General features: G+C 35.5%; 2 protein-coding genes across 3 annotated transcripts; one reads left to right on the top strand and one right to left on the bottom strand.

Moving 5' to 3' along the window:
* Nucleotides 1–363: 363 nt before the first annotated feature.
* Nucleotides 364–2,029, top strand: LOC137949369 (ammonium transporter 2 member 5-like). The gene is made up of 3 exons (XM_068795441.1): nt 364–951; nt 1,088–1,373; nt 1,476–2,029. The coding sequence occupies exons 1-3, from the start codon at nt 364–366 to the stop codon at nt 2,027–2,029; spliced, it is 1,428 nt and encodes a 475-aa protein (XP_068651542.1).
* A 2,345-nt stretch (nt 2,030–4,374) lies between these two features.
* LOC137950424 (protein arginine N-methyltransferase PRMT10-like) lies at nt 4,375–19,234 on the bottom strand. Of its 2 annotated transcripts, XR_011111942.1 has the most exons (8): nt 19,017–19,234; nt 10,762–10,954; nt 10,544–10,649; nt 7,792–7,981; nt 7,429–7,614; nt 7,252–7,335; nt 5,387–5,773; nt 4,375–4,570 (listed from the first exon to the last, which is right to left on the bottom strand). XR_011111942.1 is itself a non-coding variant. In XM_068796878.1 (7 exons), the coding sequence occupies exons 1-7, from the start codon at nt 19,176–19,178 to the stop codon at nt 5,597–5,599; spliced, it is 1,098 nt and encodes a 365-aa protein (XP_068652979.1). In that variant the 5' UTR covers nt 19,179–19,234; the 3' UTR covers nt 5,041–5,596. The 2 variants fall into 2 exon arrangements, 1 of the variants encoding a protein (XP_068652979.1); XM_068796878.1 differs by lacking the exon at nt 4,375–4,570 and having other exon boundaries at nt 5,041–5,773.
* Nucleotides 19,235–24,220: the final 4,986 nt, after the last annotated feature.

Below are 24,220 nucleotides of genomic sequence, written 5' to 3'. Positions count from 1 at the left end.
AAGTGAGAGACTGAGAAACTGGAAGAAACATGTTGGTAGTCATTTTCTGTCATAAAAGAACCGGAACTGGAGATTAGAGGCAGCAGCGAAAGCCAAGCTTGGCCAATACATGGCCTAGGAGCTACCGTTGGAAGCCGTAGAAATTCACGCCAAATATAAAAAGAAGAGAATAGAGTGACGAGTTTGATGGAGACAAACAAAGAAGGGCTAATTCTTTCCCATCATATGACAGCTAATCGTGAGAATCAACCATGAATCCACCTTGAACTATATATTCATGGTCAGTACTTTCCAAGTAAACCTGTAACTCAATCCAACTTGACGGGACATCTCCGCCTGGTAGTGTGAAGGAAGAAACGATCGATGGCTCTTCCGTCCAACCTAGTCCCCACGGAGGCCAGTCCGGAGTGGCTGAACAAGGCTGACAATGCATGGCAGCTAACGGCGGCGACACTTGTCGGCCTACAAAGCGTCCCCGGCCTCATCCTGCTGTATGGAGGTGCCGTTAAGAAAAAATGGGCCATTAATTCGGCCTTCATGTCACTGTACGCCTTCGCCAGCGTATTGGTCTGTTGGATGATTTGGGGGTATAGATTGTCCTTCGGCGACAAGATGTTGCCGTTCTGGGGTGTCCCCAATTTCGCCCTTGACCAGAAATACCTTCTCGATATGGCCTTCCTAGGTTCCTTTCCCACCGCAACCATGGCGTTTTTCCAGTTCGTTTTCGCCGCGATCACTGTGATCCTGATCGCGGGAGCAGTGCTGGGACGGATGAACTTCTACGCCTGGATGCTGTTTGTGCCCTTGTGGCTAACGTTTTCCTACACGATTGGCGCATTTAGCTTGTGGTCACCTAAAGGGTTCCTCTCTAAAGCAGGAGTGATAGATTACTCTGGAGGATACGTGATTCATCTCTCGTCCGGAGTCGCGGGCTTTACTCTAGCTTACTGGGTAATTGACGTCCTTAATTTGCTACCAGAGAAGCCATGAATGCTCTTGGAACTGGTTTATAAACTGTTGTCTACTTACTTGCTGTTTGGGATTTCATTCTCACACTGTGCTTTCGATGGTTTTCTTTGCTATTCAGGTCGGGCCTCGTCTAACCAAGGATAGGGAGCGGTTCCCTCCGAACAATGTCTTGTTAATGCTAGCCGGAGCGGGACTTCTATGGATGGGCTGGACAGGTTTCAATGGAGGAGATCCTTACGTTGCTAGTGTAGATGCTTCCTTGGCTGTTATAAACACCCACACTTGCGCAGCCACCAGTCTCCTCGTGTGGGTCTTCCTCGACATTGCCTTCTTCGGAAAACCCTCGGTGATCGGTGCAGTCCAGGGAATGATAACCGGTCTTGTTTGTATCACTCCTGCAGCTGGTAAATTAAGTAGCTTCATATCTAGGCTGTAAAATCCCCTCTCTCATGGCCTTCATTAGTCGTAACATCGACCCCGCCGTGATCTTCCATATACTGTTGCAGGCGTGGTGCAGGGATGGGCAGCCATCATAATGGGAATCCTCTCCGGCTCTATCCCGTGGTTCACCATGATGGTGGTCCACAAGAGGTCAGTACTTCTTCAGAAGGTGGACGATACCATGGCGGTGCTGCATACCCACGCCATCGCCGGTACTCTCGGAGGACTGCTGACGGGAGTCTTCGCAGAGCCGAAGCTAAACCGCCTCTTCTACAGTATCCAGGGCGAGTACATGGGTCTCTTCTACGGCATTGACATGGGTGAGGCACGGACGGGATTCCGTCAACTGGGTCTACAAATTGGAGGCATTCTCTTCATTGCCCTCCTGAACATAATCACAACCAGCATTATATGCCTGGTGATCCAGTTGTTCATCCCTTTAAGGATGTCGGATGAGGACATGGAGATCGGAGACGAAGCTGCTCACGGAGAAGTGGCTTATGCCATATGGGGTGATGGGGAGAAGATGGAGAATTCGAGATATGGAACTTCGGTTTACGATGTTGAAGACCCTAGGAAGGCGGCGACTAGTAGTGGCGGGCAGCTTGAAATGACATGAACCCTCCACGCTGATTCTCAAGCTCTCGAAACAGTAAAAGACATTGAAGAAACTTACTACTTTTAATGGGTTTTCGTTTCTTTTGTTCAGAAATTAATGTAATCGAACCGTGTTCGAGGCAGCAGAAGAAATAAGAGCTTCCGATCTGAAGAACATCTGACAGGTTAATGGAGTTTCAGTTTTTCTTGTCAAATAAGCTCATAATTCAATTTATAAATGCATAAGACACAAATGCCTAAATGATTCCATATGATCACGAACTAACCAAAGATAATTAGCAACCTCAAAAGGGCTAATCTAAAATAGAAGCTCATGGTTACTCCCCTAAGAGTTTGGGATTTGGTGCAACATATGTGACTTGAGTAAGGTTCTCTTTGGAACCTCATGGAAAATAAAAATAAAAAAAATTTGACCATTATTATTCCAAAAAATAGTCAGTAAAAATAAGGATTTGATCATTAACAAAGTAAGCATTGATGGAAATCATTATCAACGAAAAAAGAAAATATTTTGGGGGGAATTTTCATTTCGGTATGAAATTATTTTCCCGACACCACAGGGGTACACATTTATAGGTGACATTTGAATTCCATATATAAAAGTAAGTTACTTATATTGGAAATATTTTTGCTTCTTTCTTTAATAGTTGTTTCTTAAAACCTAAAAAGTATTAATTTTATTATATATAATACTAAAACTAAATATGTAATTATTTAATCTAATTTAAGAGAGTAGAGACTTTTTTTATATTTAATATTACTAAAATAAAAGTGTTTTAAATAAATGATATAAAATGAAATTTTAAATAATTTGAGAACATTATGTGCATTTTATATATGTTTGATTAAATTGTTTTTATCTCTATTCATTTCAGTAACTTGTCAATTGTAAAGAATATGGATAGATATAATATTAATAATAAACATTAAAATCCAAAATATAATTAAGTTACTTAAATTACTAATTAATAAATTTATTTTTAATTGACTAATTGATAATTAATCAACTAAGCATGATATCAAGTAGTTTAAAATTAAAAATAAAATACTTAATTAGTTAAGTATTTAATTAATGAGTTCATTAATAGTTTATTTACATTATTTAATTATTTAATCACATTAACACCTTAATTAATTTATTACTAATTTCAATTAGAGTCATTAGATGTTAATCAATTTGGAATGTCTCGTTTGTGGCATCCAAGGGAAGAGTTATCTCCTCCGGGGTGCGTGTCTTTGGGTCATATCACCTACAATCCCTCAATACACAAGAATACCCAAGAAAAATGCACTTAATAGAACAAGGAGATGACTTCTGCTTGGCTGGATTTGTACTATATACATAACATGTGAAAAAAAAAATCTTCACAAATACAATTTTTCATATATGCAAAAACTTCAACTTTTGTGCTCCTCCTTTCTTGAATATTTTGGTCACATAAAAAATACATCGACATATAGAATTCTTCATTGTAGAGTATACTACTTCTGTCAGGATAATGATTATTTATGTCACAATGAACACATTTCCTTTCTGAATTACCATCACCACGTCATCTACTTCCACCTTTAGAGGAATCTATAGGAGCTGATATAGTATTGGAAACATTAAGAACAATAGTTTCCATTATCTTACATCTTATACCTGTTCCAAGTATAATAGTTTTTTCAGCCCTCATTATACAATTAAAAGTGAAAAAGAAAGTAAGAATTTTATTTGAAGCTAGCACCTAGGTTTTCATAGCATCATTTTCAGTGCCTAAATCATCCAAAAAATTTGCTACAAACAACTAATTTTGTTATTTTCTCAACTTATTCGCATCCGTAGTAAATGGATCATATATATTGATCTCTTACAATATGCCAAGGAATGCATTGTAATATTCTGTAAAGATTCGATTTCCTCTTTTTAACCCAAAAATATTTGTATATAACTCATAAACTCTAGAGAGATTAATCTCTTATGCATATAAAGATTCTAAAGACAACCACAGTTTTGTCGTCTCACACTTCATCACCTGATTTCTAAAGATAGAATCAATATTATTGACAATCAAGGTCATAACCTGACTATCATCTACCTCCCAATCATCATTCAAAGTCACTGGAGGATCATATCGAATAAACGTCAACTTATTTCCACCCTTAAGATACATTCTTACATAGGCACAAAAAATAGGATATGAGCACTTCAATAATCTAATAACTAGTAATTCACAATTATTTCAACAAATATCATACAAATATAGTAACAATTAGGGCTAACATCATCACTTGGGTGATGATGCAAGAATCCAACACTGGATTGGGTGACACAGAATTCAAAAAAAAAAACAATTTGGGCAATGAAAGTGTATAGAACCCTTCAGTAATTCATAAAAAAAATAACCATAAGGTTATGGCAGAGAAAAAAAGGAAAAAAAAAAACTTAACTATAATGAACCAACATCGAAAACCTGTAATTGTTCTCCTTTCAATAGGCCGTCCTCTTCAAAAGGGGCAAGAATATCCAATAGGATGATCCCGACAACGGTCCACTACACTGATACCATGTAAAATATCAATATTTAGGTGAAGGAAAAAAAGAAAATTGAGAGAAAATAAGAAAGAAGAAATAAAATTTTCTAAAGAGCCTGAAAAAGCTTTGTTGGGAACTATGCACGAATTCCCAAACTACTTGAATAAGTGTTTTAAGTAACAAATTACAAAAATACTCATATACATTTAATAAATTTTAATCTCCTTCTATCTCCCTATCTACACATCTTATGTACACAAAAATTTAACCATTGATATAATTAACATGCAAAATAAGATTATATAAAAAAATTAACCACTAAAGTAATAAAATGATCAAAATACCCCTAAAAGATAAAATAACCAAAATACCCTTAAACATATTTTTTATCAAAACTAATTTCTCTTGAGGTGTATCAATCTGCTGAGATAAATCTCTCTTGAAATACCAATGGTTTGATCAATGGAACAGGTTGACAATAGGTTAAACCCATTCAATTGCATTTGTAGCAAGTTCTTGTTTTTTTTTAGAGAGAGAGGGAGAGAGTAGCATTTCTAGTAAGTTGAAAGTCCCAATTCCAAATATTCGGGTCCTTGACCATTTCCAAGCAACAATAAAATACCAAGCAAATCCTTAGCCACAAACTAAAAATACAAGGACCCCTAAGATAGTAAAGCACAACTGCAAAAATGCACTTTCTTACATGATATGAAAGAAAAAGCTTGTCACACAAAAGCTTCATGGCGAGTAACCCTCTGAACTTACAGATTATGGGTTCCTATTCTTTGCTCATGGACTCCATAAACAAGTGAATCAATTCCAGCTAACATGACCTCTTACCTTCACATGCACTTGAGAGTGGATACTGCAACTTCCAAAACACATTTGCACATAGAATTCTTATGGTAAGCTCAGATTTCATGCTAAAAACTGAAGAGACAACGTTTGTCTTTGAATCCCTCTGAAACAGGTTAGTTTCTTCATGACTGTTAAGCTTCAACCAGCAATTAATACACCAGGCATTTGTATATGTTCGAAATCGTTTGAGCTTCATTCTATATACCACTTGGAAGTGACAGGTGAGCACACCTTCCCAGATAGGTGTGTTATCTCATATGCAAACTCAACTTCCATTAGTCGATGATTCATTTTAGATCGCTCCATTGAGAAGGAGGTGCTCACAAGATCCCCTTGGCTAACTCGAGGTGCGCACTGCAAGAGGAAGACCTGTCCAAGATCACAAGAAAAGAGCAAAAGGCAGAACTTTAAAGAAAATTTTTGGATGCTGATTAGACAAGCACACCACACCCTATACCCATGGTGAGACTTGAGTCTATGACCTCACCCAATAAAACCTTTGAAAATCCAATGAACCAAAGGTCCAATCCACATTAGAGTTCCAAACTTAAATGGGACAGAACATTTTCAAGGGAAAAAAGAGGCAAAAAGAAGGTATGTTCTAAAATTAACATGTAAAAGAAGATAGTAGGTAAATGTCGGCAGGCTTTTCAAAAAAAAAAAAAAAAAAAAGGACAAATTTCTGCAGATTTGTGTAACAGCTAAAAATTATTTAGCTATTTCATTTTACCCTTACAAGAAGAAGAATCCACTGCTAAACACAATTAAAGGAAGCAAAGCAAGCTCATTAGAGGATAGTGTCCCCTCAGGCACATGTAAAGAAGTACCACCTTTTGGTTATACTCGATGAGAATCAAAGCATTAGAGTTTAGAAGTTAAAGGTCATAGTCAGACATAAGGATTTCCTTATTAAGTTTTAAAATTTTATCTGGAGCTCAACCATGTCTTGCCTCCATTCTACTTAATGTTCGTCCAACACAGGCAGATGTTTGCCAGGTTGAGCTGCACCAGTTAAGACCAAATTTCACTAACATTTTTTTTTCTTAAATGGAAATTTCATTAACATCAAAATACAAGATCATCAACACTTATTACTTGGCACATTAAGCAAATTTCATGTCTTTGCCAGAGTTACGGTTATGCTTCAACGTTAGGTTGGTTTAGGATAAAAATATCAAATCAAAACACCATAAATTGTAATTACAATTTCAGATTGTTTAGGCACCTAATGGAGATGCCTGAGTGAAAATAGGAGTGGTGGTTGACAAAAGAACCTCAGAATATTTTCACATACAGAAACTTGTTCTCAGTTGTCAGCATCAGCTATTACTGTTCCTTGTAATCTCAGAATATTTTCACATACATAAACTTGTTCCCAATTGTCAGCGTCAGCTATTCCTGTTCCTTGTATTGTGTAATGCCTTGCAAAAGGCAAGGGCAATTAGAGTTACTTGGATTGCTTTATCATGCACAAATACTTTCGTATAATTAAATTATTCATAAACAAAGATGGACCAAAATTTAGAATAAAATAAATGGTAATGAGTAGAAAAAAGAAATAGCAGTGATGAATTGAATTACTTCACCCAAGGAAACTTTAGAAACTAATCTGAGCTCCGATGACACACTGACTGATTTTTTTTTCTTTCAAATGTTGGTTACAGATCCACACACCTAAGAGACTATGTACACCTTCGCAAAAGTTGAACCTAAGACCTCATATTAAGAAGACGCTGTAGCCATTGAGCTAAAGGTTCAATCCTTGATGTTATCAGCAAGCCATAGAGACTGAACTTTGGAGAACACTACTGCATGACACTATTGTGTGTCAGTAACTTGAGACATACCTGTTGACCCCAATGTGTTGGGTCATCAGTACTAGGAGCAGTTGTCAATTCAATCACATGCCTTGCAGGATCATCCTTGCTTCCCTGTTGAATCCAGACACAGAAATAAATACTCTTTGTGAGAACACATTGTTAAGAATTTTTGCAAGTAAATTTAATCATAGAGTTCATACATACTCTAAAGTGAACATCAAACCAGCCCCCAAATCCAGACAACCTTGCACTCTCCAGAGTAATTGATGATGAAAACTGAGCCCTAATTTTAAGAATATCACCAACTGATGTGGTTAGACAATCAATTTCCTTTATCATAGCAGGAGTCCCTATAACCTGATCAGGATGAAGGTTGCACCACTGAGATGTCTGCAGAAGAGAGGGGAAAAGTAATAAATAGCTAGATCAGAACAGAAAGACGAAAATAGCAACTTGTAAGGTCAGCAAATTCTGTCTGCCAGGAGAAGAATACACCATAATCAAAACTACAAAGTGCAATATAGTACAAATATCAATTCTTCAACAACACTTGCATTTACCACTTACCTGTAGATAATATTTTTTCTGTTCGTCACAGAAAGGTTTTGTCAAGACATTCATATCAACACCATAATATTTTTTTGTGTCATTTACAAAGTTATGCCAATCATCAATTGATGATTCATAATCCACTGTCTTTTTATCTCCTAAACCAGATCTGACAGGTGCTATCCACATGCGTGCGTGACTAGGATACCTGCCAAACTGAAAGATTTTAGAAGTCTCCTGAGTACCCACAGTGTATGTTATTGTTAGTGATAGCAAATAAATAAATGTTACTTTCACTACACAAGCTTTTACTTCTATAAACTCCAAAATGAGAGTACAAACATTCTCATTCCTGAAGTAAATAACATTTCCACCATAAATAATGAGTAAGACTGCTAATAATATCCAGTTGACTACTGAAGATAAATCATCACTGCTTTGGCGAACCCAAGACATCACTTTCACCAAAATGATTTACAATAAAAAACCATCTTTTACTCCCTATCTCTAAAACCTGGACTAGCCTGCCGGTTGAACCGGACCCAGGTACCCCTAGGTCTACTGTTTAGAAAGGAGGGAACTAACTCATCTTAATACCTAGGATTATTCTACAATAAGAAAATTATTATTGGGAAATCAGCAAAAAAAAAAAAGAAAATGAAAAAAAATCCTCAGGGAGTATAATCCAATATAAGATCATTATACTAGGTAGTTCAAAACAGTAGGAAGAAGCACAAATGACATATGCTCCATCCATTGTATCTACTAGGAAGGCATAAAGCACAGCTTTAGCTCAACTAGCTATCAGGAGAAAAGATAAAGTTAAAAAATATGATGCTTATATAGAGTTCAAATACATTGCTTGACATGCAAGTTTCAGAAAACAGAAAATACCATTTCAGTTCACAATTACATATGTTTTTGACTGGAAGAAATAATGAAAATACGACTGTATGAAAGTACAAAAAAAAAGATGTAAGACTATTATTTAACAAAATGAAGGAGAAATCCAGCACCGTATGCCACTGATGGCAGGGAAAGTATGTAGAAATCATGTTCAAGAGCATAGAAAGTGCATAGAGCAAACACTGAAGAATATACTAGATTCATACTCTTAAAAGCCCAGAGAATATTCAGGTGAAATCAAAGTCAAGAAAATCTCAAGGAAATGGGAGACACCAGATAGGACCCAAAATCTCTCCCAGTACAGCCTATAGGACCCAAAGTTTCACATATAAACTTAACAACATCATCCAGTTAGTGGAACCCAGAAAAAACGGTAGGTAAATTGGCATGATTGTCTGAGATGGACAAGTTTATGAGTTTTTCATGTAATCATTTCTGTTTAGTCTTTTCTCCCAAGTAATACAACAAGCAACCTAGTGCATACTTTTTTTTTTTTGGAATGAACCTAGTGCATACTTGATGTTGTACATAGCTCTAATGTTGAAGAAATTACTGAAAACTAAGAGGACAGACTAAGTCATCCTAAACCTTTGAAGGATTATGAAAGAATGAAACAGAAAAAGGAAAGGAAGACTGAAAGACAGCAGCTTACTTTTTTGGAAAGTCCAGTAAGTTTTTCTTTTGATAGTTTCCTAGGAAAATCTTTTGTTTGTAAGCTTCTTTTATTTAGTAGTCAATTTAGTAAAGTCTTAAAAATAGCAAATCCATTATTCGTACTTTCTATCTAAGTCAGTCGTGGAATTCTGTCCTAGTTAATGGTTTTCAATTTAGTAACTCACAATTCAACAGTAATTGGAAGGTTTAATCCTAAGAAAATTCTTCTACGGTGATGTAGCTTATTTTGGTAAGGTCATACTGACTTTAGAGTATATAAATAGAAAGATATGCTGTAACTTTTAATCAGCTTTAAAGATTAAATTTTTTTTATAGCCGGACCACCATTTTTTCTCTTCTTGTGCTTAGAATAAGTCCTCAGAAGTTTCTTTTGATGTGCTAGCTACTGCTAGCTACAAGACAGCACTAGCTGATTCAATTTCTTCCCTTCGTGGTTGAAAATCAGCAATTCTAAGAATTGAAACAGTTGCAGCTAGGTTACTCATATTCCAGTCTTGTTCTTTAACTTTATTTCTGTAAGTTGGCGATATTACTATTATTCTGGCGTTTTTTTGTAATTTACAACTATTCTGGTTTTAAAAAAAAAAAACTAATGTCCATTTTAAATCATTGGCTCCATAAAGATTCTCCAATCTTGGATTACGTATATCAATTATCTTAACAAGGTGGTTGTGTTTTTTTCTGGCTTTTAGCTAAACGGCCACAACCACTGTCTAGAGGTGAATGGTTTGGTAATCTTCACCACTGTTTGTAGGTGTCTAAACACCAACCTCACTAAGGTAAATAGTAAAAGTAAAAAATATTAAAAGACCTTCAAAGCGGCCATTGACAAGTCACAATCTTAAAAGCCTGAATAACTCAGTAATTATTATTATTTACTTGTTTTCTTTTTCATCAACTTTTTAAAACATCATTGTTGGTTGAACTAATGCCCTACCAATGTAACCAATTTTCATAACCAGGTTGCATCAGAAGGTGAACACAGAATTGAGTTTTAAGACTGTAGAGAAATCTACTTCTGGTGAGTAATCATACTTCTGCCAGGATCACTATTCTTTATGAATTTCATGCAGAAAAATGTATCACATAATGTGAGAAAGGAAGGAGCAAATCACATATGTATATAAGCATAAAAGCATTTCCATTAGTCGTATCATTTTTTCAAGGCATGTCACTTTTGAGAGCTTACATTACTCCAGTTTGTTTCAGCCACCTATCACGTGCACAAATTACTGAGTCAAACATAGATTCCCTTAGAAGAAAATATCCCATCCATTCTGAGATAATCACATCAACTGCCCACAAAAAAAGGCACGTCAAAACAGTTGTGTTGTGAATTATTTATAAAAATCAATCAATAGATATCAGGTATAGTCAGCAACGAACACATGGTATGAATACAAGAACCTTTTTCTGGCAAAATGACATCCTCCATGGAGCCCTCAATCACTTCAACTATGTCTTCTACACCATTTGCCTTAACAAGTTTTCGAGCATGTTCAGACATCTTTGTTGCTTCAACAGCATAGACTCTTCTAGCACCTGCTTGAGCAGACCAGATTGCAAGAATGCCACTTCCAGTTCCAACATCCAACACAGTCTTTTCCCATCCACAATTCAAATATATCAAGTCAGAACTGCAGTCTGGAAATTATCAAAATAATCACAAGAAAAATATAGCACAGATGTTCCAACATTAGTTCCTCTTCATGAACACGGAACCTTGAAATCAACAAAATCTTAACCTCGGCCAGCATAAGATTTCCAAATAAATGAAAAATATACCACTAAAGCATAGCAGCAGCTAGATTTTTTTTCTTTAATTTTTTTTTTCTTTAATATGGTATCAGAGCAGGAAAGAATGCCTAGGCACTAATGTTGAAGTAGCAACGTGAGGAAGGCTTGTGGGTCATGAGCGGGCGACTTTAGGAAAGGATCCCCCGTGGGGTCTCTCGCCACAAGGGTACGAAATATGGGGGGAGCTCCCCAGCAGTCCTCGACTGCAGAGAGGTGCTCGCCACCCTCTGTTCCAACCACCCCTAGAAGAACACTTCCGTGGGTGCGGAGACAGCTACCGCAGCGACGCAGTTGGGGCACGACGACATAGGAGCTTCATCGGCGACAAAGGAGAATGTCCAATGAACAATGGCTAGAAATTGGAAGGTGAAAAGGAAGGAAAATAGAAGGCCTTCGATGACCACATGAAACTTCAAAAGCACCGAGTTCTCACTGGAGCTGAAAACAAAAAAGGTCGGAACTGTGATGAGAATCAAGATTAGAAACGGGACAAAGAGGTCTTTTGTCTTGGTCCCAAAGGCGGCGATCCCAGATTTTGTGATGCCTCAATCACGTTGCAAATGCGACTACACCGAGACTACGAGAGTTACAAGTCAGGGAGATCTCCCTCTCGGTGTTCCGAAAGAAGGGGATCCGGGAGTGCAAGATCGTGTAGAGCAAAGAAAGTCTCATCATGGCACGAATCTATCTCCCGGAGATCTCTGTTACCTCCTTCAACTGGGATGTGTTGTGGGAAAGAGTCCTCGCGCTCACACAAGAATGTTGCAATTCTCTGTAGCCGGCAAAGAATCACCCCCCCTTGGAAACTGCGAGGAGCATTCCCCCCCTCCCCTCCTTCCGACATCAACCCAAACCTAAATATTTCCCCCCTCCTCTGGCAAAAATCCCTCTCCCCAGCAAAATTTCACTGTGTTCAACATTAGTTGTGGAGACTCAAACTGAAAGATGGACGGGAGAGGATGTGGCATCGTATTTCCATGATAGACTCCAGACTAATACCTCTCAAGTAGGAGGTAGAGAGGGAGACTGCTCTCGCAAACAAGACTCTACAACAGGACCAGACCCTCTCAATCTCGAAATGGCCGGAGACCCCACTCTACTGCCCCCTTGGGCAATGGATTTCGATAAGGGGTTTGTCGGCGGAGCAATGGTTAGACGAGGTCCTAAATAGGATCGTGCACTCTTTCGGAACACCAGTCCAATGGGCCCAAGACACAGAAGAGAGAAGAAGGATGGATGTAGCGATAGTTTTCATCTCCCCATCCTCACGATGGAACGAGCCTTGCTTCTTGAAGATTGTCTTTGGACAGGCTTTCGTTTGGATCGAAGTCTCTTTCGGTGAGTTGTGTACGTTGAGCTCGTTGGAGAGTTCTCGTCGCTGGAAAAGATGCTCATCCTCCGAGTCTACTGGCGAGTACTAGGACCAAGTCATTCGGCTGCCAAGCCAGCTCGGCCAACTCAGTACTCTTGGTATTGCCTCAAACGAGTCAACCTCCTTCCCTAACTTGGATTCAAATTTGAATTTTTTGACAAGTTCTGCAAGGTCTACCTTCACTACAACTTTCCCGGTCACTGAGGACGTTCCCTCTACTAGAGCGAACTTCGATTCCCAAACCTTGTCAGAAAATGCAGGCAGACCCATTACCAACTTGCTGTCAAACCAGCTTTTCCAACCCATATCCCCACGCAACACCTACACCTACCCTTCCTCATCTCAATAAACCTCTGTGCAGGTCCCGATGCTACCTACTGCCGATTCGGAGCCAAGCTAGCCCTTGCACAAGGCGCGGTCCCCGAGAGGGGAAAAGATCTCTTCCTCTCTTGACAAAGAACCTTCCAGATAACGGACCAAATTTCGAGATTGCCCTATCTGCCAGACTGTCTCCCAAGACCATGTAGTCTTTTCCCGAGGGGACCCAACACGGCTCCCAATGCAATTGAATTCAAATTCTGGAGACGCTTTTCCAGCTATTGGACCAGCCACCGAGGTAAGCCTGCCTAGCCCATTCCCCAATGCCACACGACAGGCTTTCCCCCCCCACAGGACTCAACTACTGAGCCCCCTCGTCTACCCAGACTTGAGATTCCTGAAACCAAGAAGGACCCTCACCTCCCCCATTTTTCAAGCTCCGCCTCCTTCAATTCATGGCAAGCCCACCCACTCAAAAAAACCTACACCACCTCTAACACCCAAACCACTCCTTCTAAACCTATTGACCGCCTAGTTGATACATACCCTCTAAGGAAAGAAATGGCTACTCCACCTATCTCCCCACCTCACTCACCAACGGAGGTAGATGAACCTACTCATTCTGATTCGGAGTCCACAACATATGTCGCGCCTTCCTCTCATTCTGCCTCACCTCCTGTTCTAGCTACTTATCAAAGAAGAAGGCGCCGCCAAAATAGCACCATTTTGAACGGCAACACCATTACATCCGCCCCTCAACCACCCGAGGCAAGCCTCAAGAATATTTCAAACACTCTTCCAAACAAAAGGGTGTTCAGCCTTGTGGAGGAGCTTCAAGCTAAGCATCACAGATACAATGACGAGACATGGCAACAAATGATGAATTTGGCACGTCTTATGGGAGCTATTTGCGGTGGTCAGCTGACAAGGGACAACACTACAGGAGTCCAAAAAAGAGTTAACACATGATTTTAACATCATGGAAGGCAAGAGGGATTGGTTCTACCCAGAAGCACGCAGTGATCTCTCGTTTCCTCTCTCAATCTAAACCCTCAATTGTGGTGTTTCAAGAGACAAAATGTCAGGAAATGATGGATGCCATTGTCAGTGAGCTACGAATATGTCCCTCTATCAAGTGGGTGGTTGTTAAAGCCATCGTACAATCTGGTGGAATCCTCGTCGCCTGGGACTCCGCAAATTTTGATGCTCTCAATATCAGGGAGGGGCGATTTTCATTGGGGGTCCACCTTCAAGATCTCACTATTGGTAGTTATTGGTGTTTGGCTGGAGTCAACGGGTTGACGAGATATTGAGCAAGGTAACTTTTTTGGGACGAGCTCACAGAGCTGAGCTAAATTTGGAATATGCCCTGGCTCTACACGGGTGATTTCAATGTTATTCAATTTTGTAATGAGAAGAAGCCTCCAACTCCCTGTATCTCCTCCTCTATGCGAGGTTTTGCGGACTTCATCGGCAACTGTGTCTGGATGATATCACTATGTCTGAAAAAAAGCTATACTTGCTCTAACGGCCAAAGCAACCAATTCTGTCTAAACTGGACCACTTTCTTGCCTATCAAACGTGGCTACAACTTTTTGGAAACGTCAATAGGGGGGTGTTGAATAAGGTGGGATCCGATCACTGGCCGATTATGCTTTCCACTTCCTTCGAGAGATGGGGGCCTTCCCCTTTTCGTTTTGAAAATTTATGGTTGTTAGAGAAAAATTTTGACTCTCTTATTAACAATTGGTGGTCTGAGGGTACAAACTATGGCAAATGGGAATGGGTTTTTCCTTTGAAACTCTACTTCCTAAAAAGGAAAATTAAGGAATGGGCTTCATTGGGCGCTAAGAAAGCCTCTCTTCTGTAGCGGATCGCTGACTTGGACTCGTTGGAGGAACAAATGTATTTATCCCTTACTGAGTGTTCATTTCGCATTTCTCTCACTACTGAGCTCAGTGTGATTTTGCATCAAGAACGTGTCCGGTGTAAGCAAAGAGTCTGGTTTAAATGGCTGAAAGACGGAGATGCAAATACTAAGTTTTTCCATGTCCTCGCTTCGGCAAGGAGGAGATCCAATCAAATTACCTCATTATGTATCAATAATGAGGTAACGTCATGTCGAACCTCAATCACTAATGTATTGACTCAATTTTTCACAAACTCATATTCGAAGGAATGCTTCAACTGGCCAAAAATTCAGCACCTCACTTTCTCCCGCCTATCTCAGTTGTTGCCTCCCTCTTGGAATCCTCTTTCTCTGCTGCGAAATCGAGCGGGCAGTATTAGGGATGGAAAGTGATAGGGGCCCGGGCCTAGATGGCTAAAGCGGGGATTTTTTCAAAAAAGTTCTGGCCAAGAATCAAGGTGGATATTGCAGCCATAATCCATGGTTTCCATAAGGATGGCACCACCTTCCATAGCATTGGGGCTTCTTTCATCATTTTGGATCCAAAGAAGGCCAAACCAAAAGACTGTTAGCCTATCAGCCTCATGACAAGTGCTTACAAAATAATTGTTAGAATTCTGGCCCATCAGTTAAAGGTTTTCCTCCCAACCATCTCCCACCGCAGGCAAGGTGCTTTCCTCAAGGGGAGGAATATCCTCAACTCCACTATGGCAGCGCATGAACTCATTAACCATTTTAGCCGCATCAAGGATCCAAGAATTGCCCTCAAGTTGGGTTTGGAAAAAGCTTTTAACCGAGTAAACCGGTCATTTTTGGACGAGTTAATAAATCATATAGGCTTCGGTAAGAAATGGAGATTTTGGATCCGGAGTTGCGAGGGCTCGGCCACCTACTCTCTCATCCTCAACGGTTCGGTTTGCGGATACTTCCAATGAACCAAAGGGCTTTGACAGGGTGACCCGCTCTCCCCGCTCCTCTTCAACATTGTGGCGGAATTCCTCTCCTCCATGTGCTACTCGGCCATTGAGCTTGGTTGGCTGCCCCCTACTAGCCACCTACAGGCATTTAATGTTCCTATCCTCCAATATGAGAACGATATTATCATATTCAGGATTGGCAGTATGGAAAAAGCAGTTCTGGGTCTTTTCGAATTAGCACCAGAACAGAAAGTTAACTGGGGGAAAACCTCTCTCATGGGTTTCAATGTTAACCCTGAGTTGCTCTCTTATATGGCGAGTCTCTTTGGCTGCACTACTTCAAGCATCCCGACCACTTACCTTGGGCTTCCCCTTTTTAATGGTCGTATCAACCAAAGCCTTTGGACCTCGGTGATCAAAAAACTCAAAACCCATCTTGCCACTTGGAAGGGCCGATTTCTCAGCAAGGTAGGTAGGTTTACTCTCCTAAAATCTTATATTGTCGGCATACCAAACTATGCCCTATCATTTCTACCTTGCCCCACATTTGTATGTAGCCATGGATAAAATCAAAAGAAGGTTCTTGTGGAGGAGTTCAAGTGATGCTTTCAAATACAACTTGGTCAGCTGGGAGGCTGTTTGGCTTCCAAAATACTTGGGGGGGTTGGGTTTCCGGAAATCAAAGGACATGAACCAGGCTTTGCTTTTGAAGTAGATTTGGAAGTTCAATACCATTTCTTTCAATCTTTGGAAGGAAATGGTCATCGCCAAGCTTGGATGTTCCTCTACCTGGTGGATTTCAGGAGGTAATGGAAGATGTCTATCTCCAATTTGGAGATACCTCTACTTGCTTTTGCCAAATTTTGCCTCAACCATCAGATTCTATGCGGGTAATGGAAGATCTATAAAATTTTGGGGAGACTGGTGGGTGGGGAAGGAGCCTTTCCAGAACTCATTCAGAAATCTTTTTCTTCTCTCTTCGCAGCGTGACTTTTCGGTGGCTGAGGCTTTCGAGGGCAGGTGATGGAGCATGCATCCCCGAAGGGTTTGTCAAATTCAGAGGCCTTGGAGGCATGTCGGTTGATGGAATTTATTCAATCTGTTCGTTTGAGATCGACCTCGTCGGATAAGCTCATCTGGTGGCCCGATAAGAGCGGGATCTTTTCTGCTACCTCCGCTTAAAGTTACATCAAAGGTTGGCACTTAAATCAAGTGGAGCATGAGGTGAATTTCTCGTGGCGCCTTTGCGCCCCTCCCAAAGTGAAACTCTTCATATGGAGTGCATGCCTTAACAAAATCCTCATGGCAGATGCGCTTAGACGGAGAGACCATCCCTCTATTGACCCCCCCCCCCCCCCCCCCCCCCCCCCCCTCTACCTATTTTTGCAATAAGGAAGAAGAATCAACCGGCCATATCCTCCTTCAATGCTCCTTCTCGTGGATAGTGTGGACCTCCATTCTGTGTAAGGTAGGGCTGCAATTTTGTATGCCGACAGACTTGGTCGCCTTCAGTAAAATGCTCATTGGTATTTCCCTTCCCAGCCTGGGAAAGCTAATGCTCTCTGCCTGTACTACTTTCATTTCGTGGGGCCTTTGGAATGAGCGTAACCGCAGACGTTTCGATGCCAAAAATAACTCTACAGAGAGAGTTGTTGACAGTATCTCGGGTCATATTTCCTCCTAGCTTCTTACCAAGAAGGTTTTTTTTTGCTATTGTGGGCTCCTTTATCCGTGGCCACTAGAATAGCTAGGCTTGAATGCGGATTTGCACCAAGGCCCCAATCATGAAGGCATGGATCGCCGAAGCCCATATTTCTCAAGTTAAATTTCGATGGTTCCTCCCTCGGTAATACAGGGATTGCAAGCTTCGGGGGAGTTATCTCTGACTCCTTGGGCAATCAGTGTTTATCCTATGCGGGCCCTTTAGGTATTTCGGATTCAACGTCGGTTAAGCTGCATGGCCTCCTCAACGGGCTCCGTACTTTTAGGAATAATTGTGGGGGCCCTCTTCACATTGAAAGAGATTCCAAGGTGGTTATTAGCTGGTGTGACATCTTCCTGGAGATTTTAGATATTACCTCACACTTTTCTAGTATTTGGTCTCACATTCCGAGATCCAATTTGGCAGCTAATGTGCTTGCCAAGCAGGGAGCAACCCTCCAATCCCTTGTTGTTAAGGGTTTGCTCACCTGAATTTGTATTTTTGCTTTTCTTTGTTAATATATACATCATACATAAAAATAAAAAAAGATTTTTTTCTTTTAAAAATTGTTTGACAGATATAACAGCTCCCATGTTAAACTTACAAATGTCAGCAAGGATTAAAACATCATTCATTCAGTCACCATCATCTTATGTTATTCTACCACTACAACTCGAAACCGAAACCTGACACGGGGTGGTGGGGGGAACTTGCCCAGAATAGGAAGGATGAGTCCAGCCCCAAATTCTACCCAACTCTTTCCCAAACCAAGTCGACCAGGTGAGTCGTGGGTGCACGAACACTATTTATGTGCAAAAGTCTTCTAAAAAAGGAAAGAATCTTACTGTGACAAGACTTGGTTTCTTTCCCTATTTGTCTTTTTTGAATGTTGAACGTCATACACTAGTAAGACTTGAACGCAAGACCTTACACTAAAGAAAGGAAAACAAAAAAACATTGCAAAATTTTGTAGATAAGCAAAAAAAAAAAAAAGTATTGAAGTTGTCCACGTTAACAGTATACATAACTAGCACATTGTTACTCTTGATGCAGATGAAAGATCTTGGTCAATTATACATGAACACCGAGAAACATTAATTCTTAATTTTAACCTTCATGCGATGCCTTTTTGAGATGTACATCACCGTAACTTCCAAGAGGTATTGTTGAAAAGGCCCATGAAAAGATGTCTCTCTAAAAGCACTATTCAGAGAAGGCAATGTCGTTCGCCCATACTTTATTTAAGAGAGATTTTATATCATGAAAGCAACGAAAATTAGGATGTACTCTTATCCAATAAACGTAGTCATTTTGACAGAAACTGGCTCTTTCAAAGAACTTCAAGTCCTAAATCTCTCATCCAGTAAACTGACTCTTTCAAAGAACTTCAAGATCTAAACCAGTTTTCAGTGATTCAGAAAACACTCGCTTGAAGGTAAAAATACAGAGAATGGGTAGAGAAATCGACCTTCGCCCTATGACAAACCAGACCAGAGACAAAAATGGAGAAACTAGACCTGGGAAAACTTCCTGAAGCAACAGTAAACGGCTATCTATCTCACCAAATAACAAGAGCCGAACAAAATGTGGAAGAGAATTCGAACAATACTCACAAGAGAACAATGAACACTAGCAAAGCATACAGACCTTCCCACGGAAATGATCCTGGTTATTGAATATGGCATTACAGTAAGCATCCATGCGAACGCGGTCCGACAACATTTCCTTTTGGTGGTAGACAAAGGCGTAAGTGCAAAAATAGTTGGCGAAGTCCACGCCCCCGTCGACAGTACCTCCACCAGACGCCATCTCTTTCTCAGAGCTTCCTCTGTGAAGCAAAGGGCCGCGAAGTGTTGGGCAGTAAAGTCAAAGTCGAAATTTGTTAGTCGTAAACCGTGATGGACTCCGAATTTAGGGCTCCATATACCGGGCGCATGACCGTTCTCTCCTCCCGTACAAGAAATTTAAAAAAACTGATTCGAATAGTTTCCAAACAGATTAAAAATAAACACAAACTTAATACTATAACCACTGTAGATTTCCAGGTTGGATAGTACTTATTACTATTAAAATAAATATTTAAGTTATACCTAAAATAAACATTCTTTTAATTAATTTTAGTTTTGCATAGATATATTTGGGTTATTTTAATTTATTTACAAATTTAATTTATTTATTTTTAAAATATTTATTTTATTATTTATTTTAAGACTAGAAACGAAAAAGTTAAGAAATAATTATTTTTATTACAATTAAAATATAAACTAACTATATTAAAAAGTCATCAAAGTTAAAAAAAAATTGAATATAAATAAAAATAAAGGTGTGAATATAAATAAAAATAAAGGTGTAACTAAAATAAACATGTTTTTACTCATTTTAATTTGAGAATAATAAAAAAATAAAGTTGAATATAAATAAAAATAAAGGTGTAACTATATTAAATATAGTTAGATACCGATAAAGCACTTATCCTAAATTAGAAACAATAGACAAAAAAAAATTGATAAATATTTGTAATCATTTTTTTTATTAATAGTAAATTTTATATTTATGAGATATTTAAATTTGTTCAGTTAAATCAATAAGTAAATTAAGACCATTAATTAATTAATATCAACATAAATGACTAATTAAAAACACTAAAGACTAATCTAAATATAAAAAAAAAGGTCAAGAATGTGTCAATAGAATATACGAGGAAAAAATATACTTAATTACCGAACAAATAAATTGATTTATGAAGAATGAGTATGCACCAAGTAGAGAAAGCACAGAGATCTAGTTGTCAGAAAAAAATTAGATAAACAAAATATTAATAAAAAAAATAAAAAAATACTTCCTTATATTATTTAAACTTATTTCATATCGTAAATTAGCCATTGTAGATAAAATTATTTGATAATTATTTTAAATCATTTTTAAATAAATATTTCTCACTTTTATTAGTTTATTATATTTTAAAATTCAAATAATTTTTTACTATTTTAAAACAATTTGTACTTTTATTTTAATATGGTCTAGTAAAATTAAGAAAATTAGTTAAATTCAAAATAAAGAATTTAAGACCATTAATTAATTAATATTAACATAAAGTGATTGATTGAGAAACTTTGGCCATAAACTTTAGTTAAATTCAAAATAAAGAATTTAAGACTGTTAATTAATTAATATTAACATCTTTTTTCTTTTAATATGGTCTAATTAATTAATTTGTTTATTTTTTGTCAATATGACACTTTGGTTGTGGATATTAATAATAAAGAGAAAAAAAAATTGTTTATTTCGTTTGGTCTTACCATATTTGTGTCTTCTAAGAAGTATATGATGTTTCCCTAAAAAAAATATAAATTCATATACGATATCATCATGATGTAAATGTTTACATTTAGGGGGGGGGGTCAGGGCAACATGGGTTTAAGTTCAAGTTCATATGATTACATGGTTAAAGCATTTGAATCTGTTAGGTGAATAGATCATTCACTTGTATTTGTTTATTACAGGGACGTGTGCGATAAATCAACTAGCTAATCAAGTTTTGTTATAGTAGTGTAGTAAAAATATGTTAACAAAATATTACAAATAATTTACAATTATGATTTATAAAAAAACATATTACAGTATCATGATGATAAATTTATGAAATAAGCATTTATAGTTACTTGTTGTTACTATAGCTGTTTTCATTATCACTTATGTAAGTTTTTTAACATGAACAAAATTTAAAATAATTAATATTTGATTTCAAAAGCAATATTATTAACATAAAAGAAATTTAAGGCGAAAAATAAAATTGATGAAAACACAAAATACAAAAAATATTATCTCATTTAGTAAAAACTGAATCAGTAAATTAAAAATAAAACAAGTAAAAGAATAATCAAGATAATAAAATTAAGTTATAATATTTCAAAACATGAAGCATCAAAGTAAAATATATTATTAATTACAATGAGTAATAATAAAACACTACCGATAGAATAAGTAATACTATAATATGTAATAAACTATAAATAAATTTTAAATGATAACAATATTTGAAAAATTTTATGAACTAAAACTAATAAAATAATAAGAAGAGCAAAAAAAAAGAATTAAAATCATTGTATAATATTTTTATTAAATAATAATACAACATTAGGTAAATAATTTCAACGTAGAGACAATTAATATTAACATCATTAAATAAAATATTTTTAATACATTTTTAAAATAAAGTATTAAAAATATTATTTTAGTCAATTAGAATAAAATTAAATATTAAAAAAAATAATAATAAAATTTAAATATTAACCAAATGTTAAGGAGTTTTTTTGCTTTTTAAAACAAAATAATGAGGTGCATATTTATTTTTCAGAAGTTATGAGGTACTTATTTCTATAAAACACAACAACTACTTCATTTTGTATATAAAAAAAAACAAATAACTAATAATAAGTAATAAAAAGTAATAATACAAACAAGTAGAATTATAATTAAATAAAAAAGTAAAAGTCAAATAAATAACGTTCTACAGTGAAAGTTAAAAATAGAAAAAGAACTAATATTTTGACAAAAGAAAGCCTAATAAAAAGAGAAAACTAATAATAAAGATTAATAAAATTTTGAATAAGAATGATAACTAAATAATACAACATTTTGAAAATATATTTAATATAAAATATAATGATTAATGTTAATGATATTAACAAAATCCGCGACTATAAAAAAATATATTTAAATAGTTAAAACAAAAAAAGGAATATTTTTAAATAATAATAATCAAAAGCCTAATAAAAAAATAACAGGAGAAATTTTATTAAAATATTAAAACTTTGTTTAATAATAAACAATAATAGCACCATAACACATACAATAATATAATTTCAAAAATATATAATCATTAATTATAATACAATATAAAATATGTAAAAATAATATAAAAATCAAAATATAGAGATTTGTTAATTTACTAAAATTATAAAATAAAAACAGTTTAAAAATTAAAATATAAAATTATTTTTAATAAAAATTAAAAATCCAAAAAAAGCTGTGTAGACTTATTTGATTAAATTACAAATTTCTTAATTTTACTAAACACAAATATATCACTTTGTTAGAATAAAGCAGTATCATGGTAAATTAAATAATTTTCTTAAATTATTATTCTCTTTAGATAAAAAATTAAACAATATTAAGTAGTATTAATATCACTAAGTATAGATATTAATGTAATAATAAATAAGTAATACATTAAGAAACTATAATATTTAACACTTAATATATAAAAATGGTAAAGTAATTTTATTTGGTTTTCATTTAGAATTATATATATAATATTTTGAAAAAATAAAAAAATAATAGTAATAATAAAACAGTAGAAACTTTGTTTAATAATAATTTATTTTAAAATAATGCAAGTTAATGATTTCAAGCAAAACAAAAAAAAACATTTAAATGGAAATATATATGTATATATATATATATATATATATATATAAATGAAAACGAAATAAAATTAATAAAAAACTATAAGGTGCATATTTATTTTAATCAATTATTCTGCACTTATTTTTATAAAACACAAGTACTACTTATTTTGTCATAACTAAAATAATAAAACAGTAAATTAAATAGCTAAAAACAATTAAAGCAATAAATTCAATAATTTAATTAAGCATAAACTATTTATTCAAATAAAATATAATTTAAAATATTAAATATATAACAATATTATTAAGTGAAAATATTATTTAATACAATATTTTATAACCAATTAAATAAAGGTAAATAGTATATAAAATAAGAAGTATTCAATAAATAAAATAATCAATGTATATAAAATAGTGAAGTTGTTTTTTAGTATGTTTTATGTATCGTTTGTTTATCCCTTTTTTTATGGTGTCCCTACTTGTTCCATACTTCACTCTTCACATATCAATCTACTTATTCAGTAATTAAGTATATTTTACTCTTATATTCTATTGAACTATTGTAGCTATTTTTGTGTTGGCTTCTCAATCTATCATTTTAAATTAATATTAATTAATTAATGATCTTAATTTATTTATTTTAAATTTAACTAATGTTCTTAATTAACTAGACCTTGTTAAAAATAATTAAGAATATTTTGTAAATAATATTTTTTAAAATTATAAAATATCTCATAAATTTAATAAAAGTGACAATTATTAAAATATAAATGATTTAAATTAATTATTAAATAATTTTATCTACAATGGCTAATTGCGGATATGAAATAAGTTTAAACAAAATAAGGATGATTTGTTTCTATTATTTTTTATGAATCATTTGTTTGTTTAAATTTTTTGTGACAACTCTATCTCTATGCTCTCTCTATTTAGTCCATACTTCACTCTTCATATTCATTAATTAACATTCTTAATATTCTTATTTAAATTTAATATTCTTAATTTAACAACACCAAAAAAATAAAAATAAATCAATAAAAATATGTTTAAAAAATAAACTATCTCGTAAATTAAAAATTAAAAATAATTAAAATGATTAAATATTTATCAAATATTTCTATATATAGGTGATAATTAAGGATATGAAATATGTTTAGTCATTGTTTACTCTCTTAAAACAGATAGAATAATCAATTTGACAATACTAAAACAAACAAAGCTGTTAAAAAAATGAATATTAAATAAATACTTATACAATTAATCAATAAAAAGACATTAAAAATTTAAAATCGCCCATTTAATGTAATAAAAAATAATTATTGCTTCAATACTATTGTTATTTATGTTTTTTTCTTTAAAAATTAATTAATTAATTAAAATAGCCAAATATTATAATACATTACCAAGATTAATTACAAAAAAGTATATTTTTTAAGAATG

This window comes from Aristolochia californica, unplaced genomic scaffold (genome assembly GCF_029961685.1).
Source record: "Aristolochia californica isolate CCGP_79_NKW_82.1479 unplaced genomic scaffold, dmAriCali1.0.hap1 SCAF_14, whole genome shotgun sequence".
Classification (NCBI taxonomy): domain Eukaryota; kingdom Viridiplantae; phylum Streptophyta; class Magnoliopsida; order Piperales; family Aristolochiaceae; genus Aristolochia; species Aristolochia californica.
This window is presented reverse-complemented; position numbering and strand designations above follow the sequence as displayed.

Excerpts from the sequence above, each read along its gene's own strand:
- LOC137949369 (XM_068795441.1), top strand. The coding sequence starts at position 364 with ATGGCTCTTCCGTCCAACCTAGTCCCCACGGAGGCCAGTCCGGAGTGG. Across the intron at positions 952-1,087 it reads GCTTTACTCTAGCTTACTGG|GTCGGGCCTCGTCTAACCAA; the intron begins GTAATTGACGTC and ends TTTGCTATTCAG. Across the intron at positions 1,374-1,475 it reads TTGTATCACTCCTGCAGCTG|GCGTGGTGCAGGGATGGGCA; the intron begins GTAAATTAAGTA and ends ATACTGTTGCAG.
- LOC137950424 (XM_068796878.1), bottom strand. The coding sequence starts at position 19,178 with ATGGCGTCTGGTGGAGGTACTGTCGACGGGGGCGTGGACTTCGCCAAC. Across the intron at positions 7,615-7,791 it reads AGAAAAAATATTATCTACAG|ACATCTCAGTGGTGCAACCT; the intron begins GTAAGTGGTAAA and ends TCTCTTCTGCAG. Across the intron at positions 7,336-7,428 it reads GGTTTGATGTTCACTTTAGA|GGAAGCAAGGATGATCCTGC; the intron begins GTATGTATGAAC and ends TGGATTCAACAG.